This window comes from Montipora capricornis, chromosome 5, assembly GCF_036669925.1.
Source record: "Montipora capricornis isolate CH-2021 chromosome 5, ASM3666992v2, whole genome shotgun sequence".
Classification (NCBI taxonomy): Eukaryota; Metazoa; Cnidaria; class Anthozoa; order Scleractinia; family Acroporidae; genus Montipora; species Montipora capricornis.
The window spans coordinates 5814894-5836150 of NC_090887.1; the positions used below are offsets into that span (position 1 = coordinate 5814894).

General features: G+C 36.3%; 3 protein-coding genes across 5 annotated transcripts in view; 2 read left to right on the plus strand and 1 right to left on the minus strand.

Moving 5' to 3' along the window:
* LOC138049255 (cell division control protein 6 homolog) overlaps positions 1 to 9561 on the plus strand; it is a 13439-nt gene extending 3878 nt beyond the window's left edge. For both annotated transcript variants that reach the window (XM_068895445.1, XM_068895446.1), the window contains exons 4-12: positions 1 to 13; positions 1343 to 1509; positions 2267 to 2373; positions 3185 to 3247; positions 3403 to 3479; positions 3961 to 4064; positions 4827 to 4891; positions 5659 to 5873; positions 7275 to 9561. The exon at positions 1 to 13 is cut by the window's left edge and continues 187 nt beyond it. In XM_068895445.1, the coding sequence (XP_068751546.1) occupies positions 1 to 13; positions 1343 to 1509; positions 2267 to 2373; positions 3185 to 3247; positions 3403 to 3479; positions 3961 to 4064; positions 4827 to 4891; positions 5659 to 5873; positions 7275 to 7520 (1057 nt within the window). In that variant the 3' untranslated portion in view covers positions 7521 to 9561. The remainder of the gene's footprint in view (positions 14 to 1342; positions 1510 to 2266; positions 2374 to 3184; positions 3248 to 3402; positions 3480 to 3960; positions 4065 to 4826; positions 4892 to 5658; positions 5874 to 7274) is intronic.
* Positions 1 to 10533, minus strand: part of LOC138049256 (ubiquitin-like modifier-activating enzyme 5) — a 36028-nt gene extending 25495 nt beyond the window's left edge. Inside the window, exons 1-4 of one of the 2 annotated variants that reach the window (XM_068895451.1) lie at positions 10449 to 10533; positions 7321 to 7421; positions 3714 to 4058; positions 2526 to 2705 (exon numbers count right to left, since the gene is read on the minus strand). The gene's annotated coding sequence lies outside the window, so the exon portion shown is untranslated. The remainder of the gene's footprint in view (positions 1 to 2525; positions 2706 to 3713; positions 4059 to 7320; positions 7422 to 10448) is intronic. The other variant, XM_068895452.1, reaches the window with a different exon arrangement.
* A 48-nt stretch (positions 10534 to 10581) lies between these two features.
* Positions 10582 to 19033, plus strand: LOC138049258 (haloacid dehalogenase-like hydrolase domain-containing protein 2). The gene is made up of 5 exons (XM_068895454.1): positions 10582 to 10701; positions 11841 to 12134; positions 13761 to 13977; positions 16174 to 16237; positions 17736 to 19033. The coding sequence occupies exons 1-5, from the start codon at positions 10601 to 10603 to the stop codon at positions 17834 to 17836; spliced, it is 777 nt and encodes a 258-aa protein (XP_068751555.1). The 5' UTR covers positions 10582 to 10600; the 3' UTR covers positions 17837 to 19033.
* The last annotated feature ends 2224 nt before the right edge of the window (positions 19034 to 21257 follow it).

Genomic DNA, 21257 nt, shown 5'->3' on the forward strand with positions numbered 1-21257 from the left:
GTTTGAAATGAAGGTATGATCAAGATCATCCAAACTAGGATTTACTTTGTTTTGCATCTCATTGGTCATAGATCAGTCTCTATTTTACCATTATTAGTTGTATTTTAGAACAAAAAATAAAAAAGAAGGAGGAAGATGAGAAGAGGAAAAAAACACTGAAACTAATTCAGGGGTTTCTTTAACTTGTAAAGTTGTTGCCTTGGCAAATCAATGCAAGTGGCAGTCACTCTTGTCTTTTACAAGGGTTTGAGTGAAAATCAAGGCAGGTAGAGTAGCTGGCAGTGATCGAGAGGCAAATTTCTGACAACATAGATGGCAGTATATCGCTGGTGACCGGCTTCTAATGAAACCCCTGCTAATTCCAAGCCCTACAACTTGGTAATTAATGTGTCAAGATAATTTGTGGGAACATGGAGATGAATAAGACATAGCAAAAATATATTAAAGAGATGACATCAAGTTACTAAATGGCAATAATAAAAGACAAACACTTCAGTTTGAGACTTGACTGTATATTTACTGTATATACAAACAGTTAAGTAGGGGGTTTAGCGTGTCAAGAGCACCAGTCAGGCCAAACTGTTGGTCTCTGCTGTTAGAGTTGTTCGGTTTTTGAGTCAACAGCTAATAGAATAAAATCAAAGATTCTTGGGGGCCATGTCAGTCATGCACGTACATGTAGCAATCTGTCTTTGATGGGATTTGTGCAGATTTTGCAATGAAAATGTGTCTTACGATCCACTGTCCACAGCTTTCAAGTTAACAGATGCCTATAATACCATCAACTTAATTTACTGTGCACAACCAAGTTAACCCTTTGACGCCCAAACAGACTGGCCAACCTGTATTTTACTCGTCAATGGGAAGTCCTTGGGAGTCAATGGGTTAGGGTTAGGTTCTACTATCAAACATTTACCTACATGTTCCCATAAATACTGAAGACAATCTGTGAAAAGCATAAATTATGCAGTACATTCAGGCATCATAAGTGCCAAAGGATAACATTATTGAACTAGATTTTAAAAACAAAATTCACCTGAAATAATTCTAAACTCCTGTTTTTTTAAATATCTTGTTACCCTACAATAACACAGTTAGAAGGTTGCTGCCTAACGGTCGCCTGGGGCGCCTTATTTGCGAGCACAGGCGACCAAATTTCTGAGCAAGTAGCCCAAACAAGCGTCTTACTTGATTCATCCTCACTTCCTTGTAAATATGATCCCAGCTGGAATTAATTAATTCTGGGCTCTTAAAAAAATGACTTGGGTTACTAACTTTTAATGTTGGAAGTTGTATATTCATTTGTATGGATTCTAGCTTACATTTACTGTCTGGTTTACAGGAAGAGATAAGGAAATGCCAAGTTATCTTTGTAAACTGCATGGCGTTGAAACAGCCTCAGGATATTTTCAAGAAAATTGCACTTGAGTTGGTCGGTGAAGAAAACTGTCCAGCAAAGGCCACACTTAAGTTATTAGAAGAAGAATTCTCCTCGTCAAAACTCACAAGGTAGCAAACACAATACAAAATTAATTAATGTCTCACTCTAGCTAGGATAATCGTTTACTTTATTGCCACAATTTATAATTATGAAGTTGTGCTCGTATTGCTTTTATCATTAATTAGTTACCCGTCACTCAGGGGACCCAAACTCATAATTCGAATAACGCTCAGTCAACGTAACGATTTGTAGGGTTTATATGAGAAACATGAAATGCCGAATAAAATAATCCTAGTTTACAGCGACGGAAGTAAATAAAAAAAAACTTACTTTTAGGCATTCTGGGCTAGTTTTGGAATTTGTTCTTACAGTATCTGTCATTAATTAAGATAGGATCAAATTTCAAAACTAGCCCAGAATGCCTCAATTCGACACAAGGTGAAGTAAAAATAAGTTTACATTTTTGTCGCTATAAACTAGGATTTGCCAGTTTTTTTTGGCATTCCATGTTTCCCACTGTAAACACTACAAATCATTACATTTACTTAGTATTTGAATTATGAGTTTGGGTTGCCTGTGGTTACCCCTTGTAACACCCGCCATCATGGGGGCCCCCAAAGAGCTGCAACATTCTTTTTCAAAACACTGAATTCCTACAGCAGAAACTAATGTGCATCACACTTGCTTAAAAAAAGAGCACACTGTGTCAATAATTTGCCTTGTATGTTTAAACTAGACTTAATGTTTCTCAATTCTACTCCTCACTGGGGTTTGTACTTTGCATGTTCACTTTCACACCTTGCATTTTTTTCTTTATTATAATAGAATTTTAATCTTGGATGAATTAGATCAACTTGAGTCAAAGAATCAGGAAATTCTCTACACCATGTTTGAGTTGCCATCTCTTCCAAAATCTAAGCTCATTTTGATTGGTAAGTATGAGCAAATCATTGTCAAGCTTATTGCCCAGCAAATAACTACGTGTTTGTAGATGGTAACTTAAGTGCAATGAGGTAATTGAACGTGTTACAGATCCAAGGGCCTTCAATTGGATAATTCCTTTATTTGCAGGTACCATACTTACAACGTAACACCACCCTTTTCAAATTCTGTTGTACCCACTGGAGGTGTTTATTCATGTATTCATGAGATGGTTGATTCAAACTATCCAAGCTGGATTGCATTATAAGTACATGTAGCGGCATAGTTTATTGCAGTTTCCTAAAACAGTATTCACCAGACTGAGTATTTGTTTTCTGCACCACTGTGAAAAAAAAAAGTGAAGGAAAGGAAAGGGTTAAAGCCTCCTTTTATTAATGTCCCATTTCACAGGAATAGTAAAACTAAGGAAAAGTTGAAACAGATTGAAGTCTCGTAACTATGATTGAACTACGAACCTTTTCGCTGTGACTTTTCATCTCTCAACTATATACCTGCCCCATTGGAGTAGTTTGTTGAAGGAACTGAGTCAATAGCCAAGCAAGGCATATGCCGTAATTGTGTTGAAGCAAGGAAACTGTACAGAGTGTGTACCTATCTTTCAAGGCCAGTTTACTTCTGGCCAAATTGTGTGTTGTATGAAACCAGGAACAAAGAAAAGTGTTCTACTCCTTTTGCGTTATTTAAATCATTAGGCAATGTATAAAAAAGAATTGAATTAATGAAAATAAGACAATATTATCCGTTAACAGAAGTCAAAAACTCTACAATTATAAATTTATATTAAATATCTTGTTTCAACAGGAATAGCAAATGCCCTGGACCTTACTGACAGGATTCTTCCCAGATTACAAGCAAGGCCTAAATGTAATTATCTGGGTTTTTTCTTCTAAATTATAAAGTAGAAACTTATGTGTCTCAGTTTAAGCAATTAGGCACCGTGATGCTTTGTGAAGGTATCATTTTTGTGCCATTGCATCCGATCACTTAGGATAATAATAATGTCACTTTCTTTTGGCCAGGTAAACCAGAACTGCTTCACTTTGCCCCATACACAAAAGACCAGATTGTGAAAATTCTACAAGACAGGCTATCAAGGGTAACTTGAGTTTTTGTCTATTACTGGCAGAGCCAAATTTATTTGTAAGGGCAGGGGAGGGTCCGTGTGAGGATTATTTTTCCAGTCACAAGTCACATAATAGTTCAAGGAAGGTTGGGGGGAGGGGGATGGGGATGGAGGGGAGTTAATTGATTCTGCTTTAAAATATGCAGCTTTAATTCTTTGTCCAGAAATTGTTGAGGGAAATTTGAAAATTCAGCAATTTGCACTCACTTCACTTCCTTGATGAGTCAAATCATCTGGCTCCAGTTGTTCAAATGATGGATAGCGCTATCCCTCCGATAAATCACTATCCACTGGATTATTCAATTAGTTTTGCTAGTTTCTATCCACTGATTTATCATTGAGTCCAGTCAGGCACAATCATGTACATTGTACTATTAAAGAGATACTATATTAGAGTATTCATGCAATGGTGGAGCATTGATCAATCCTTCCTTTTTCTATGTCATATGTAAAGGTTGAGGAAGGAATTAGTATTCTTGACACATCAGCTGTTCAGTTTTGTGCAAGGAAGGTATCAGCGATGGCTGGTGATATGAGAAAGGCTCTGGATATCTGCAGGTATAAAAAAATTAAATGTCCACTGAATACATGAACCAATAGAGTACAAGTACTGTACTTCAATGTTGACTCATACACCAGTAAATTACATGTTCAGTATTTTCACAGTTACACCAGGAGAACACACAAAATTAATAAAAACATAGTCAAGAGCTTTTGCTTCTATCCCAGAAGCCTCATCAGCAATAACAGTGAAGGTGTTGATTTGTGAAATACAGCTTCATCTTTTCCCTTCTTAACACATGATCCTTTTGTACAACTCTAGTTTTTTTCCTTTTATTAAAATAATATTGCTGAGTAATACTTTTCAGGAGTTCTTATTAGTTATCCCCAGTAGTTCAAAAGTGATTATCAAAGTTCTATTCATTTAGAAGTAGCCAAACAAAATTATTTTCTGTATTCTTGATAATCAATGGTCTTTAGTTGTCTTATTACTAGTCTTTAATAAACTACATGTGTTATTATTATTGTTGTTGTTGTTGTTGTTATTATTATTATAATTATTATAATAATAATAATAATAATAATAATAATAATTATTATTATTATTATTATTATTATTATTATTATTATTACTTCCCCACGGTTGGTTTAACCCTTTCACCCCCGTGGGGTTCCCCATTGACAAGTAAAATCGTCTGGCGTTAGACAGAGTAAAATCTGTAAGTGGCACTCTTGGGAGTGAAAGGGTTAATGGGGACATCAAGTATTTACCTCCACTTTGGTAAATGATATGTAATTTAATAAATTTACTGTTTTCAGGAGAGCTGTAGAAGTTGTAGAGTCAGGAGAAAGGAAACAACAGATTTTACAGCCAATTCATACAGGTACATGTGCTAGTAAATGTGATATGAACTATGTTTGCTGGCTGAAGTTGTTCTAGGTAGTCCTTGTTCAAATCATATTGTCTTCTCTGCTTGTAAACAGTTTATCTGCAATCAGTTGTTCTTTTCTTTATAAAGGGCATGACATATGTAAACAGTCCACTGATGTGCCTCCAGCCAGTTGGGATTCTTAAAGACTTGATTCGTTTATTTCAATACTTTCTTTCCCTGGCCCAAGGGCAGCTGTTAATTAATAACCTCTGACTAACCGGGGAATATTGGCCTGAGGTCATGGCAGTAACGACGTTCTTACAAAAACGACCGGGCCAATATCCCCCAGTATAGTCCTGAGCAAGTGAGGTTACGTGTCGTAAGTTGTTTATTATATGACATTGTTTCTTTGTGTAATCGGCACTTCTCCACTTGGTGAATGTTCATAATCTTCGTCATCAGCAATCTTTGAACAGTAACCTTTTACAAAGTCATGTAAAACTAAATTCCACTTGCTGTAATTGTACTGTTGTGATGATGTAAAATTAAATTCTGCTTTAAAAAAATTGTGTTTTGCTCAACTTGAATGTAGAAATGGACTTTTTCCATAGTAATGGTCCGTCCTGTAACATGTAAATCCCAACCTAAAACCAGTCAATCAGAGTGCTCCATCTAGCCTGAGAATTGCTTGTGATATAATAAGAAATAATTATTATTTTAAATCATTTCTTTATTATAACCTGAATGACTTTACATTTTCTTAAATTTCATATTTATAGCTGCCTCACCGCAAAAGCGACCGGAAACACCACCAAAGCCTAAAAAGGTTGGGATTTCCCAAATTGCCAGTGTTGTAGCTGAAGTATATGGGTCGCGTCTTGTGGCTGGACCAGGAGTGGAACAACCGACAATTCCTTTGCAACAAAAACTTCTCATCTGTACATTTCTATTGATGACAAAAGATTGCAAAACTAAAGAAGTTGTTTTGGGGAAGGTAAGACATAACCCCCTGAACTATTCAGTCTAAAAGATCTTTCATTAAAGAAACATGCTTATAATCATATTATTATCTTGATCTTGAGAAGGTCATTCAGTGCTGGTCTATTGAATATATAAAGTACCCTAATTAAAGACTCTATGTACTTAATTCTTATTAACCAGACATGCACTGTTAAGATACAATAATTATTAAACACTATGACAATGCATAAACAATCACAATGTTTCGCATTCCTATTTCTAGCACAATGTTCTTGTTAATTGGTGGCATTTAATGTTTCTTTAATTATCGTCCTAATTCATACGCGAGCATAACGCCCTACTTACATTATCGATACACGTAAATCCTGAGGAATTTGGCCTTTAGAATACTACATGAAATCCTAGAAGAAAGGACTAGTTCCCGCGATGTAATTAAAAAATGTTGGCTGTGTATGCAACTCGTAAACAGCATATTTGCACGTTTGATTAAGCAACAGTACAAATGTACTTCCGATTTGTATCAGGTGATTAACTGATCTACTTATAGTCCGACAGGTCATGTTACAATGTAACTAAGTGTCACGCTTTCCTTAACTTTACCACAGTTTTTTATTTTACAACTACTTTATTTACTTGGTAAAAGCACAGTGAGATCTATTCAACAACAATAATTACAATACCAGTAGCATCAATAAAAACTTTATTAAGTCTCAAGGTTATAATTATATAGGCAAGCACAAGTGATCTTCTTGTTGCAGAGACTACACATCAACTTAAAAAGAGAAAATCAAATCAAAATGTAACTTAATTATCATAAAATTAAAGAAAGACTTCTCTGAGCAGAGTAAATAAACCAACCAACTCAACCCATGTGATACTGTATTTATTGCATGATATGTATAGGAACCAATCTTATTCCACAATGGTGGAAGGCATTAAGTGCCGTGGCACTGAATGAACTCAATCCTGTCTCAGGCTACTTCACACAGGGAAGTCAGCTACTTTTTTCCCCAAACTGAAGTACAGTAGTTAATTAATTAAGATATTTAAAGCCAGATTCTTACAAACCTAAGAGTAAGGGTGCATTTGATTAGCCTTATTCCGGAAGGGTACATCCAGCGTTTTGAAGCAACCAGGATAATAAAGGTATGTTCAAAATAGCATTTTAGCAGGTGTTGGACAATTTTACTGTGAATCTCCTTAAAAATGACGGATTTCCGACTTAAATTCCATGTATTCATATTCCGGAATACGGTCAATCAAACACACCCTTAAAGTCATTTTGACGCTGACGCTGACAAGAGTTGGTTCCTCCAATCAAACTGACAACTTCTAATTCTATTGAAACCACTGCCTTAAATTGTCACATGAATCATTTTGTGCCTGTCTAACAAAATAATTAATGTTTCTGTAGTTCCATGATGCATACTGCAAAATTTGCAGCAGAAGGAAAGTCTCACCGCTTGGTCAAGAGGATTTTCTTGGTCTTTGCAACATCTTGGAAACAAGAGGACTTCTGGGCATCAAGAGAGCTAAAGACACAAGAATGATGAAGGTGACACTGAAAATAGATGAAAAAGAGGTTGATTATGCCCTTCAAGACAAAACCTTATTATCCAGTATACTTCAAGAAGGAATGCCTACAGCTTTAAAAAACTAAATGTGTTATTCAGCCACAAGTTATCAAGTTAGAAACGATTATGGTGATCCGGTATATGGTACAGAATGTAACTTAGGGTAAAGAACAATGCCTGTTTTCTCTTTAAAAAAATTTAAGAAATGAGAAGGGAATAAGAAACGAATTTGAATAGGCCATTTCCGAGTTCATGTCTGCCTCCTCTTCAAAGCGAGTCTAAGTGCAAAGTTTTTGTGATGGTAATTGGTTCTACTTTACATATGAATGAAAACTAATTTTCATAAGAAAAACTTCACACTTAGACTCGCTTTGAAGAGGAGGCAGGTATGAACTCGAAAATGGCCTATTATTGCCTCAAATACACAGATGTCACTCCAAACTATACTCAGCAGTCTTGTTTCATTCATTTTCAAATGCCAATCATTGACCTCTGAAGTCCATTGATGCTAAATATTAATTTTCCTAAAAACAATATAATTATCTGACTTAATAGCTTGGAGGCTCTTTAACAAGGGGGTCAGCTTCAGTTTGCTTCCAAATTCAATCAAGGACTCTACTTTTAAATAGTGTTATGTTACGGTCAAAAACGGTCAAGTATTTCCCAAAGGTTTCATCCATGCATTGATTTTGAAAACTGAAATTTTTCATGGTCTCTACTTACAAGTTATGAAAACCAAGAATTATAATAATAATAATATTGTTGTGTCAATTTTCCTCATTCCATCCGTCATAATCATTCCAATGATTAAATTGTTTGTGGTTATGACAAATTAATGACATGTGGATGACTTCAAGCATTGAAACAGGAGTACATGTAATGTATCTTTATTTCCTAAAACATATTTTATACTCAGAATATTGTACTTTATGAAGATCATTTTTAAAATGATTCAATTTTCAAATAATCAAATGCATTCAGAAAATCTTAAGGGGCATACTTGAAATAGTAAGTACCTTACATAGCCTCACTTGCCTTCCACATGGAAAAAAAATTATCATACTGGAAAACACCCATACTAACTGTCACCATGTTAACCAAGCTTTAAAAAAACCCTCTTGGATACCACAAAACTTTCTCTCTCTGTTGTCTAATGACATAATAACACTGTAACATTGACTGTCGCAACAAAACAGCTCCAAATTGTTGGAAATACTTGCTTATGATATTTTGCTGGAAATTAGAAGAATTAAACTCAAATTAATCTTAGGGAAAATATATATTTTTTTGTCTCCTATTTCCTTTCTTAAATTGAATTACTTAGAGATATTAGCTTGCATTGCAGACTAAACTGCTGGTATAGTTACTACAAGACTATACATTATCTAGGTTTTTGGCCTGGATTTTGAGTTACCGGTACATGTCCGGCTGCGCACAGGCTAGGTGATATCAACTACATTTTTTTCAGCAAAAAAACATATAAGCCAGTGTTTCCAAAAATTCACCAGGATGGAAGAGTGGAGCTTTCCTTTAGCAATGCTTGAAAAAGTATTACTCTTGTATATTTCACTGGATGTCACTCAATTATAAATTATTTAAGCATTAAATGCTTAAAAAATTGTCAAAGGGAAGGATGTACCTCAAGTATGCATGTTACTAGTTACTATGTAAATTGTTAGTTTTTGGAGAATCAATATTTATATGTATAATTCAGATAACACGACTTCTTTTCATAAAAAAATTTGGGTTTACTTCTTATACACCTTAAATTGTAAGTGTTTTTACCCGCAAAAAGTTATCTAATCTGACCCTGAGGGGATAAAACATTTCCCAAAGACATTAATTTCCACAGAAATCCAGCCTTCTTTAATCCATTCTTTTTTAAGTAAGCATTGTGATTACAAAAATACTGACAATTATATATTTCTTAATATACATGTGGCACAAGGGATATTTTAACGATTTTTTTGAGAAGTCAATTTTGGATTACCTCTAATCATTAATTTTAATATACAATTTGTTTGAAATTTATGAAATTGTGTTATGTAATATTTTTATTGATGGTTTAAACTTTCATGTACTGTAGTACACTGTACATTTATAAATAAAATATAGATTTGAAATTCATTGGCTGACTATTGAATGCTGATAACTTAAAATGTTAAAATGTCTGCAGATGGTTTCAAAACCAACATTTGACTTGATTTGCGTTAATTGTTACCCAGCGCTAGAACGACCAGACACTTAAATAAAGTTCCTTTCCTTTTCATTCCATACTACTACAACTACTACCGTACAATGTTCAATACAATGTTCTTTATTTTGAGAGGGTAATACATGATTAACCCAGTAAAGAGTTTTCTAACACATGGCCCTCAAGCATTTTATTTCTACACTACCACTACTAATTATAATCATACACAACTGGGAGCCAAGCAAGCCGACCACACAGCCTGATGTTATAACTACATCACAACAGACCTTATTGAAAAAATCATTAGTACCACTATTTACAAACAGAATGGATTTTGTGATAAACATCCTAAAGTGACAAAGGTCAGTGGGATAAATGAAGGCTGCACAAAAGTTTCCTGCCAGGAAAGTTCGCCCATCCCGCGCCTCAAAGCTGCATTTGCGAGATTCCCCCGGGACTCCCCTCTGATCCCATTTTTAGTCTCCCACACCCCTCCTCCAGAGTCTGTAGAGAAGGACAGACACCGGACAGACGCTTAACTAATACACAACAGAACATCTTTTATTTTGTTTCTAAATATCCTACCCGCGCATGCACGTGCTTGTTTAGCCTCTACATCCACTCAAAAACACCCCGAACGCGAGACTATCTTACTCGTCAAGGGGCCGCTTTAGGAGTCAATGTAAATACACTTCTCCTCATCCTAAACCTGGCATAAATCTCGTTGTCTTTTGTCCAAAGACCTGGTCTCAGGTCGTAAAACGATTGGGCCTTTTTTACAATCCACAGAAGTACACAACCAGCGTTTTATGAAGCTTACCGTGATGTCGTGGGGTATTTTTTCAGCGAAGTGCGACAAAGCTTCACCGCCAACACTACGCTCTTCACTGACTGCACTCCAAAGAAGGGAGGAAGAGAGAGCCTGGGTTAGAGAAACGCCCGCACTCGTCGCAGCCAACGGTCAGCGGCAATATGAAGATGGCAGCAAAAATAAGTGGCGTTTTGATCGATCTCAGTGGAACTATACATGTTGAAAACACAGTGATTCCTGGATCGATACAAGCTCTTAAAAGGTAGGGGGATAGGGGATCTTCCTACTCATATATTTTGAAAAATGTCCACATATCTGAGCAAAAAAGAAAAATGGCGACAGCGCACCCAACCGCGCAAAATTTTCAGCTCAAGTACCGGCCGGCAATCAAGAAATCTGCTAAATTTAAGAAAATGTTTCTAGATATGATCAGTGGGCCAGCCTTTTCAATGACTTTTTCCTTGTCGTTAAATTCGACATTTTGTGATCGAGCTTTTTTGAGAGGAAAAAAGTGCATCGATGCTGAAGTCGTACTTTGACCCAAAAGCTTACCCGTACCCTCTGTATAGCGAGGAGCTTAAGCACGCGCGTTTTTGAGACGCGGACGGCAACCGGAAGTGAGCTGTTTTCCCTTTAACTTGCCATCACACAACCACATTTATATTGCTAAGTATCTTTTCTCCATTAGAGATGATTAGTATAAAAATCTGGGAGACACCACTGTCCTGTCACGTGAAATGTTCTCTTCCGGTTGCCGTCCGCGTCTCAAAAACGCGCGTGCTTAAATTAAGATACCTAAAAAAATGTGCCAACCAGAGCGTCAACCAGAGCCTCATTGGCAGTCGAAACAAAGGGTCTTTTGTTTCTGTGATTGGCACATTTGAATAACAAAAGCAATGTTTGTAAACATAGAGCGAGATTTAAAAAAAACAAAAATGCGGAATTCAGGGCCAACACATGTAAATTAGTCGGAAGCTTTTGAAGAATGAAGCATATAGCAATAAACACATTGAGTATTCTGTGGTTTAGCCTTTAAGAAATAAAATTAACGAACAATGCTCTCGTCGCATTGCACGTTAATTTATAAATATAAGGCAGGTCTAAAGAACAGGTCATATTCCACGGGTCAAGACTAGAAGTTCCAGCTCCACTGATAAACAATAAGCCAAAAGTTCCCTCTAGACCTGAATTAACATTTTTATAGAGTGATTAGGACTAGGAGACACTTTTGGTGTTGTTTGTTTATCTGTAGCAGTGACATGTATACTGACCTGTGACCTATGACCTGTGTTTTAGACCCACCTTATAAATAGATTGTTGCCTTGTCGCCTCTCCGGCTATTCAAAGACAAAAAGTACATCAATCTGCAGTTGTCGTTACTAATTTTGCTGTTATTAATAGACTCAGAGAAACTGGTGTCTCGATAAGATTTGTCACCAATACCACGAAAGAGTCAAAAGATACTCTTCTGAAACGATTGACTGGCATTGGGTTTGATATCAAACCAGAAGAAGTGTTTACCTCACTGACTGCAGCTCGCCGATTGGTTGATCACAGAAAGTTGCGACCTTTGTTGTTGTTAGGATCAGATGCACAACAGGATTTTAAAGGTGTTGATGTCAATAACCCTAATGCTGTTGTTGTGGGTCTTGCCCCTGACTGCTTTGACTATGAGATGCTAAACAAGGCCTTCAGGTGGAGGAAAAAGCTTTTCAGGCTATTCTTTGTTTATAAGATCATACAATAAATCCTGTTTTAGTATCAATTGTTAGTGTAGTACACAAAATATTGAGACGAGCATGTTCATCACTTAATTGGCCAATTGTGTTGTTTGCAAATGGTTTCTGTAACATTGGGGAGGTTAAGCAAGAACAGTGACAATGGCTATGAGAATTCCACAACACAGTAGGTCTAATAAACAAAAACAAAGGTTCTGCATGCCTTGCATGTATGTTTTACATTTTGGTACATTTCTTAGCTGTTCTTGTCCCAACAACACCATGAAATGGCTGAATCTGAGGTTCTCTGGAGGATGTGGAAACCTGATGACAAATTTTCAATTAATTTTCTCCCTAAACAACCACACAATTCAAAACAATTTTGTTCCAGGAATTTTAGTACACACTTTCAATGTGAAAGAACTTGGAATAAAAATTAACTGTAAAATGATTAGAACAACATGAAGTTAAATTATTTAAATGACATTGTAGCAGCCATTGTCTTCTTCCTTACTTAAGCTCTTTATCATGGTCGACTTGACAGGCTCATTGTAATTTGTTATTCAGTGCATCAGTGTATGGCAGATGGTCTATTGATTTTCAAAAATTGCTCCTTCTTATAAATGCCTGAAAACATCCCAACTTAAGTTCTTTGATCAATAAATAATTATTATTGCCTACATGTATACCCACCTGTAACTGAAAGGTATACATAAATATAAATTCTTTTCAAGACAATAGATAAATTTTTTAACGCAGGCCTCAACAGGGGTTTGGGGGCATGCTCCCCCACGAAAATTTTTAAGATATGTGCCTCTAAGATGCCATTTCTTGCATTTTGAGATCACAGTCAATAGAAAATAGAGGAGTTTTTAATATGCAGTGGAAGCTAAGGCCTATGGGTCTCTATCACATTTTTTGATAACAATATTTTGTTTGCATGGGGAATGTGGCATAAAAATAAAAATGGATAGGAGTTTGGTGAAGCTTTGGGCTTCATTTACTGACAATTTCAAGCTCAATTTTAACACAGAAAAAAGGCAAAGAACCGTGCTAAAAAGACTTGTTAAACAAAGAAAACATTATCTTTCTTTGGCTAGGAAGAGTTTCAAAAACTGGGAGAATATTAAGCGAAAATGGGAGGCCGGAATTATTTGCCGAAAACGAGAGGTTTCCTGCCAAAACGTGAGAGTTGGAATCTCTGCAGTTTCAAACCTATTGTGTCTGCTAAACATTAACAAGCTTGTCAGGTCATGAGAAGGCTTTTTGAATTGGCTGACAATTAATATAAATTTATTGATTGTTATTTGGAGACCACAAAATGAATTTAGCTGAATTTAAGGGGGCTCGAAATTGTTTGAACAATAGTTAACTTTAGTTGAAATTGTTGAAACTGGTTTGAGCCTCCTTAACCCTTCCACACCTAACACCAGAGTATTTTACTCATCAATGGGGAACCCCAGGAGTCAATGGGTTAAATAGTCGATCTCACACATACACAATCTCGTATTTGTATCCAAATTTGAAGTTGAAAATAGTGTGCAGGAAGAACTAAAATTATTCAATGCTATATACATGTATTTCCATCATAAATTCTTTGCAGGCTTCTACTAGATGGTTGTCCACTGATAGCAATTCACAAAGTGCGATACTATAAGAGAGGAGATGGACTGGCACTAGGTCCAGGACCTTTTGTTGCTGCCCTTGAATTTGCATCTGATGTGAAAGCAGAAGTTGTGGGTAAACCACAGCCGTCATTTTTTGCTCATGCCCTGAATGAAATGCGATGTGATATGCAGTCTGCCATCATGATTGGTGATGTAAGTTTAGTGGTTTTTGTATTACAGTAACTGTAGTTATTTACCTATAAGCTGACCTTGTTCGCAATTACAATAAAGTACAATAATCTGGGTGACGGCAGTCCTGAGAAGGACTGTTCAAGATGACATTTACTGATGTTTCCACAACCTGAGCAGAAGTGATCTTCAGAGTCAAGTGATTTGTGTAATGTCAGTAGATACTATAAAAATTCTGGTCATAGATGTCATTGGTCAGTCAAAGACCAGCTGGAACGAGGCCAAGATCTTTGCAGTGGTGGTTAGACCAGAGTTGTTGCGGTATTCATCTGACATTGCTTGTGCAACTGATGTAGTTGTTGGCAAGTCGTTTGCTCTGTCGTCCAAGTGAACATAAAATCATAAATGGTTTGAACCCAGGAGTCACATCATAATTAAGTAAAGTACGATCGTTAGGGCCTGGGTGAGTGTAGTCCTGAGAAGGACTTTTTGAGATGACATTGACTGACCTTGGCGCAATAATCCAAGAACCTGAACTTGATGGTTGCTACGGCGATTCCAGCAGAAATGGCAACCAAGTCTTTTAAGACCTGTGGCATTTCAAACCCTCTGGATGGGACGGAGGACGACATTGTCTGAAGAAGGGCAGGTAGAAGATGAGGAAAACGAGCCATTGTTTCAAAATTCATCAAAATATATCATGGCCATAAAATAAAATAAAGATTAGCCTTTTTAGAGCAATTTCTCAATCTGCTGGGAAATTTTTATCTGCACGGCCCTCCCAGCAGAAACAAACCAAAAATTCTGTTTGCCAGCAGGGCCGGGCGGAAATTTCACAGCCAGCAAGCATAAAAACAACATTTGAGTGCATCGCACGCTAAAATGGGCATGGCAAAAGACCTTGCATTTAGCCTTCAGTGGGGGCCAGGGTGGATGGGGGGACAAAGGGGTAAATAACTACATTGTGATGATGATGATTATTATTATTAGTCAATATTTTAAGCTCTACTTACACACATTTCCGATAGTTTCTCATTTTCATGAGTCCGTTTTGGTAATGTAGTGTTTAAATGCAAAGATCTTTAAAGGCTTCCAATGCACAAATCATTTCACAATTACCATTTTCTACCAAAAGATAAATTGAGCAACTTGAAATTGACTTTAAATTTGCATAAAAGGACACAGGAGACCCACTGACAGACAGAGAGAAAGTGTGCATGCACATGTAGTCTGTGTTTTATTTTCTTAATTAACCCATTGACTCCCAGGCGTTCCCCATTGACGAGTAAAATCATCAGGCGTTAGACTGAGTATAATAGTGGCCAGTTTAGGCTGGCTTGGGAGGAGGTTAACTATCATTATAGTTCACCACTAAATTGTCTCCAATTCTTATTGGTTTAAATTGATCATGTGACGCGATAGTGTTCGTCCGCGGAGAGACACTATCAGCCCGTAGTGCCCGTCTGAGGAAAATACCCGGATGGATAGTAGTCGTCCGCTGAAAAAACAGTTGACAGTTGTACGCTATTCTTTAGCCAATGTATGCTGCGAATTATTGACATAATTTGTGACAGCCTGTACGCATGAATAAATATTTGATTGATCTGCATTAAGTGGGTTTTGACTGTTTTTCAACTGGTGCGCAGAAGAAAATTTATTGGTGAACAATAAAGACAATAGAGTGTTTATGTCTCGGAACTGTCGGTCTGATAGTTGCCCCTTGGAAATTTGATGTTCTTAAAACTAGCATATTTGCCCTCGAAGCTTCGCTTCTCGGGCAAATCTTTGTTTTAAGAACATCAAATTTCCTCGGGGCAACTATCAGCCGATAGTTCCTCGACAGAAACACTCTATTGTTAAAATAGAGTTATTTCAGTAGAGTTATGACTTAGAGTTAGAGTTAACGACTTCCAAAATCCTGAATTCAAGATTTTGGACTGCCAAAATCCTGGATTCAAGATTTTGGACTGCCAAAATCCTGAATTCAAGATTTTGGAAGTCCAAAATCTTGAATTCCAAAATCTTGAATTCAGGATTTTGGCAGTCCAAAATCTTGAATTCAGGATTTTGGCAGTCCAAAATCGTGAATTCAGGATTTTGGAAACTTAACTCTAACTCTACGACATAACTCTATGAAAATAACTCTAAGAATAGCTGTCCCCGCTTGGGAGTCAAATAGTTAAATTTGCCCAAGGTCACAATTTTCCATTTAAAAAATAGGATGCAAGAGATGATATTGGTGGGGCAGAAGCAATAGGAATAAAGGGATTTCTTGTGCAGACAGGTTGGTTTTAAAACTGCCATCTTTTTTACTGTTGTATTATTATTGTGACAAACGAGAATACTTCTTTATTATTGTACTTCACCACAATGAATAACAGCAACCTTTTTTACGACATTTTTTATTTTTCTTGGAAAAAAAGATGCAACATTAATAGGAAAACTTTCCATTCAAATAACACCATGAATGTATTGGCAGGTTATTTCCACAAGAACAGAAAAAAAAGTCTATGAGATTTGTACATGTATAATAATTGTGGTCTGTTACACTCATCACTTTAACGAACAGGCTGACAATTAAATTATGACCCCTTTTTTCTTCAAGCTTGATAGTGATTATCTCTCTTCCATCACTTGAATATGCGGCCATTGATTTTTGTTAATGGCAAATTTTGTTATTGATTTGCCAATTACCAGTATAATTATTAAACAGCACTACAGTATTTTTCAAAACTAGTCCATGAAACAACTCACAGTTTATTTCTGATAAGAAAGAAGCCCACGAGGGAGTAGGATTGGCAAATTGATGCAAGCAAAGGCTAGGTTTCATATTACGGTAGTTATTTGCCTCTAAGCCGAGCTTGGCTAAATAAGCCAAGACCCTTAAGGAGCAACCAATTCTATAAAAGTTCAGTGACCAACAGTTTTAATTTATGTCTCTTGTTTATTGGAACTTGGCTTCAAGCCGATAAATTTCTGGAATTTGTGTGACATTTCCTTTGGTTTTGACATCTGAGAAAAAAAAATTCGATCAAACTCTCAGCTATAAGCTGAACCCCCTTGTTAAAACGTTATTTCGCAGATTGAAGTGAAAATTTCTGAAAAAATTGCTCGGCTTATGGGTAAATAACTACGGTATGTCGGGAAAATCCCAGATGATCAGGGATTTCGCTATTTCCTGACTGCCCCAGATTTTGCCAAGAAACTGAAAAAGAAGAAACATTAGACATGTACCTGTCACAGATACTCCCAATATGTACAGGAAAACTTACAGCAACCTGAATCCACACAAGCAAGCGTGCTAAATATATCTGAGTGTGTTCTTGCCGTTGTCAAATTTGAGTGCAAGGTTTAATGGGCACACGCATGCTTGTATAGGCAGGGAAACTCTTTTACGATATCCATGAAATGATATATCATTCCCTTTTCTTGCCTCTCCTGCAAGGGATCTGAGGTATCCATAACACTCTTTAGAGTGGTCTTGGGTGCCATTTTCAATTTGTGAGGTGGGAACTAGAGCCAAGCAATTTAGAGAAGAGATCTTTTTGGAGATATGGCGGCCATTTTGATTTCTATTGTTTTGAAAGACATTATGGGATGCTCAGGGGCAAATAAATATGTATTTGTCCCTGGGCATCCCATAAGAGCTATTTGAAACAATAGAAATTAAAATGGCCCCTAGCTGCATCTCCAAAAAGGTTTATTGGTAAATTGGACTTGTATGTTTACATTGTTTAATTAATAAGAGCTCATGGATACTTTTTGTTCTTTTGATATGGCAGGTAAATACCGCGCTGGAGATGAAAATCATCTGGAGAAGCCACCCTTTGCAGTATGCAGAGATTTCGCTGCAGCAGTTGATCAGATTTGCACAATGTTATGACACAATATTTGGTTAATGGTGGCTAAACCACCACAGGGTTTTTCATATATTTTACAATTATATTAATTTAAACCTTTGACTCCCAAACCGGCTCGAACCGGCCAGACTTTAACAGTATTTTACTCTGTCTAACGCCAGATGAATTTACTCGTCAATGGGGAACCCCCCGGAGTCAATGGTTTAATCCTTAGATGAATGATATTTTGTTTATAGGTTAGTCTTAATTACTTCGTTATTTATATGTATATGTGTTTATTTTTTAGTAATTTGTTTAGAGGGCCACACCCTGAAAAAATGTTAAATATTATTATAATAAGACCAAGCTCTCTCCCGTTATTAAGTGGTTGAGAAATTACCCCAAATTCTCCAAAAAAAAAACCCATGCACCACAGAACATGAAGGTTGGATTGGCCAAGCTTTGTTCATGAAAAGCAAAATAGTCTTGCTCCAAAATGCAGGAATTGCATTCTAGGAGGCCTAGATTTAAAAGAATAAATTCACAGGTGATTATGTCACTCTGTGGATCCCTCTGGAAGCACGTACCTTCAGCACTTCCTTAATTATTAGTGTTGCTGGCTACTTACCTTATTACTGAAAACCCTGCTCAAGTTCACCAAACTGAAAATGCAAGAATAGTGCAGACCTTTTACCTTTAGTTATTGAGAGTCAATCAGTCACCCTCCGCTTTTCATCACCTTCACAGTCATCTGTAGTAATGTGAAGTACTTAGAGAGACCGTTAACTTGGTTGTTGGAAGGAAGAGTGTGAGTTGATGGACACAATAATTATTAAAAAGAGCTGTTAATTGTTATTTTTACTGTTACTTTTATTTTTTACGGAACATAACAACATCAATGTTGCAAACATTTTAGGTGTTTAAAAACATGGTGTTGTCTAATAAAAACCAAAAAGAGCAAGGGAGATATAACATTGAAGGAATAAGGGCAATATACATAAAATTATTGTATAGCATACCTCATAAACAATAGCTATAAGCACCCTAGAACCTTTTATCCATCCTTTCCCAGAATGTTTCCTAACCACTATATTATTTCTGTTTTTACTGCTCCTATTAGTATTGCGCCATATCTGTTAAGTCGGGTAAAATCTGCGGAAAAAAGGGAAGTGATTTTTTGATCATAGTAGCACTTTTGGCTACATTTCTAAATTATGGTAAAATTAAAGATGCAAGTACACTTCTTTTGCTTATTGTGCTTAATTTAAATCATACTCCACATGTATGAAAAGTATAAAGGAGTAAACAATTCCACATCTGTAGTCGGTGTACATTTTTAAAATGCAATATTTACTGTTGAGCTAATGTTTACTTTTTTTAAATTTTTTATCATTTAATGTCAAACTAGATGTTAAATATTTAGAAATAGAGGATATTAATGCAGCACTCAAAGATAAAATTCGTATCCCCTTATCCTCTATTTATTATATAGATATTGATGAAATACCAGGATTTCTCCTTTTACTAAAAAATCATATCTTCACCGCGCACAGTGAACATATCATTTCAGCACTCGAAGATAAAATTCGTATCCCCAAGCGGCCATGTAATGTTCTGTTTATTATATAGATATTGATGAAATGTCTAGATTTAAAACAACTTGTTTTATTCAGTTTCGAAATGATGAAAAAGTGGTCACCAACCGCTAAAACACGCATGTTGTGTAACATAAAACAAGATATGAAAGTTATGAAAAAGAAATCATGATAATGTCAAATTTTGCAATAAAAATGTTAATGTAGTAGAGAAGAATTATATTAAAGCACAAAAGTATCTTACAATGAAGAGAAAGCTCGCGTTTTATTGGCTTATCGTGTTGGTTACCTTGACAACACCTATATCCTCACACGTGAAAGATAAAAATGATATGTTCACTGCGCGGTGAAGATATGATTTTTTACTGAAAAGGAGAAATCCTGGTATTTCATCAATATCTATATAATAAAATGTAATTATGTATTTGATACTAGTTTTACATAAAACAAAAACAAAAATATTTATTCTGTGTATAGCTAGGTTATGTGAAGATTTAAGAGCATGAAGTTCGTTTTTGGTATATTTAAAGACAACCAGTGTATTTCCTTTCTTGTAATTTATTGCTTTCTGAAGTTCGTGGCCGAAAAGTCATTCATGGTGTTATTTTCCATGCCTGTTTTGAAATTGTTTCAATCTAATTAAAAGTGTTGGCTCTAGTTTTCTTCTCAGTTGTGTTGCTGTTTGTGCAACCTCGTTCCCAAGGGACTCTCTTTTTCCCTTCCCCTGGGTGTGGGAACGAGGTCCTGTATGGTGTCCTCCGGCGTTAAGGCAAAATAGCTCTTTAGCTCACACACATCCTCACAAACATTGATAAAATGGCGCGGATTTTCATTGACGCCAAGCTTAATCCAACAAGGAATGGCTACTGATTTTCTCTTGAACGAGTACGGTGACTTCTCCGCATAGTTTTCAACCGCGCAAAAATATCCCTGGCAGGCAGCTATTACTCTAATTTATTTAGTTAATACCAATTGTAATTATACTAAAAAGGCAAGAATAGAGCACAACTAAAGTTTCTTCTCGGGGTCAGTTGGTCTTTGCCCAAAGAAAGTTTTCACGAAGAACTGCCTCCAACCTTCGAATATATATAAGAAACATTAATAGAATCACGGCCGCTTAGCCTTTATAGCTCTCCCTTATTCAAATTTGGCCGTGAGCAATCTGCCGCAAAAGTAACTAATCAGTAAAACTAACGCTCTTTGCCAACGATATGACTTGTTTTCTTAGAGATATAACGTCTTATCATCGTTTAAAGGCAACTTTGTAGCTTTTTTCACAACTTCCCAAATCTCCGAGTCAACGATGAAAACACGGAAATCTTTGCTATTGGTGCGCAGAATCTTAATCAATCTAATTTTCCCCACAAAGTGCGTAAATCTGTTAAAATCTAAGGAATTGTATTCGATTATCACACATCGTACGGGATGAAAGAAAACTTTGATTTAATTGTGAAGTCTATTAAAGATTTATTGAATTCGTGGAGGGGGAAAGAGCTTACTTTGCTGGTGAAAATACAAATTGTCAAATCTTTTGTCCTCCCTAAGGTTCACTGAAGGTTCTAAGGAAAGCAGCTATGCTGTAGTTAGAGTGGATTTGATTAAACCTTTAAAATGGTTTGATTTACCGTTTTATTTGGAAATCTAATCGGCTATTAACTCAATGTTGTATGAAGTGGGTAACATTGAGTTAGCATGATTTGGTCTATGCAATGATAAAATTAAGCGCTTTGCTCGTATTAGCGCGGAAATTGAGGATGGTGAACTTAGAATGCCAGTCGTCCAATCCATGATTTTAGCACAAAGAGTGTTGATGCTAAAAATGATTTGAGGATGAAGAAAATAGTAGTTCGTGGAAGATAATATTGGATCA

Bases quoted from the DNA above. Each gene is read 5' to 3' on its own strand.
- LOC138049258 (XM_068895454.1), top strand. From the start codon at position 10,601: ATGAAGATGGCAGCAAAAATAAGTGGCGTTTTGATCGATCTCAGTGGA. The intron at 10,702-11,840 runs GTAGGGGGATAG...TGTTATTAATAG, and splicing joins TCGATACAAGCTCTTAAAAG to ACTCAGAGAAACTGGTGTCT. The intron at 13,978-16,173 runs GTAAGTTTAGTG...TTTAAAAAATAG, and splicing joins CTGCCATCATGATTGGTGAT to GATGCAAGAGATGATATTGG.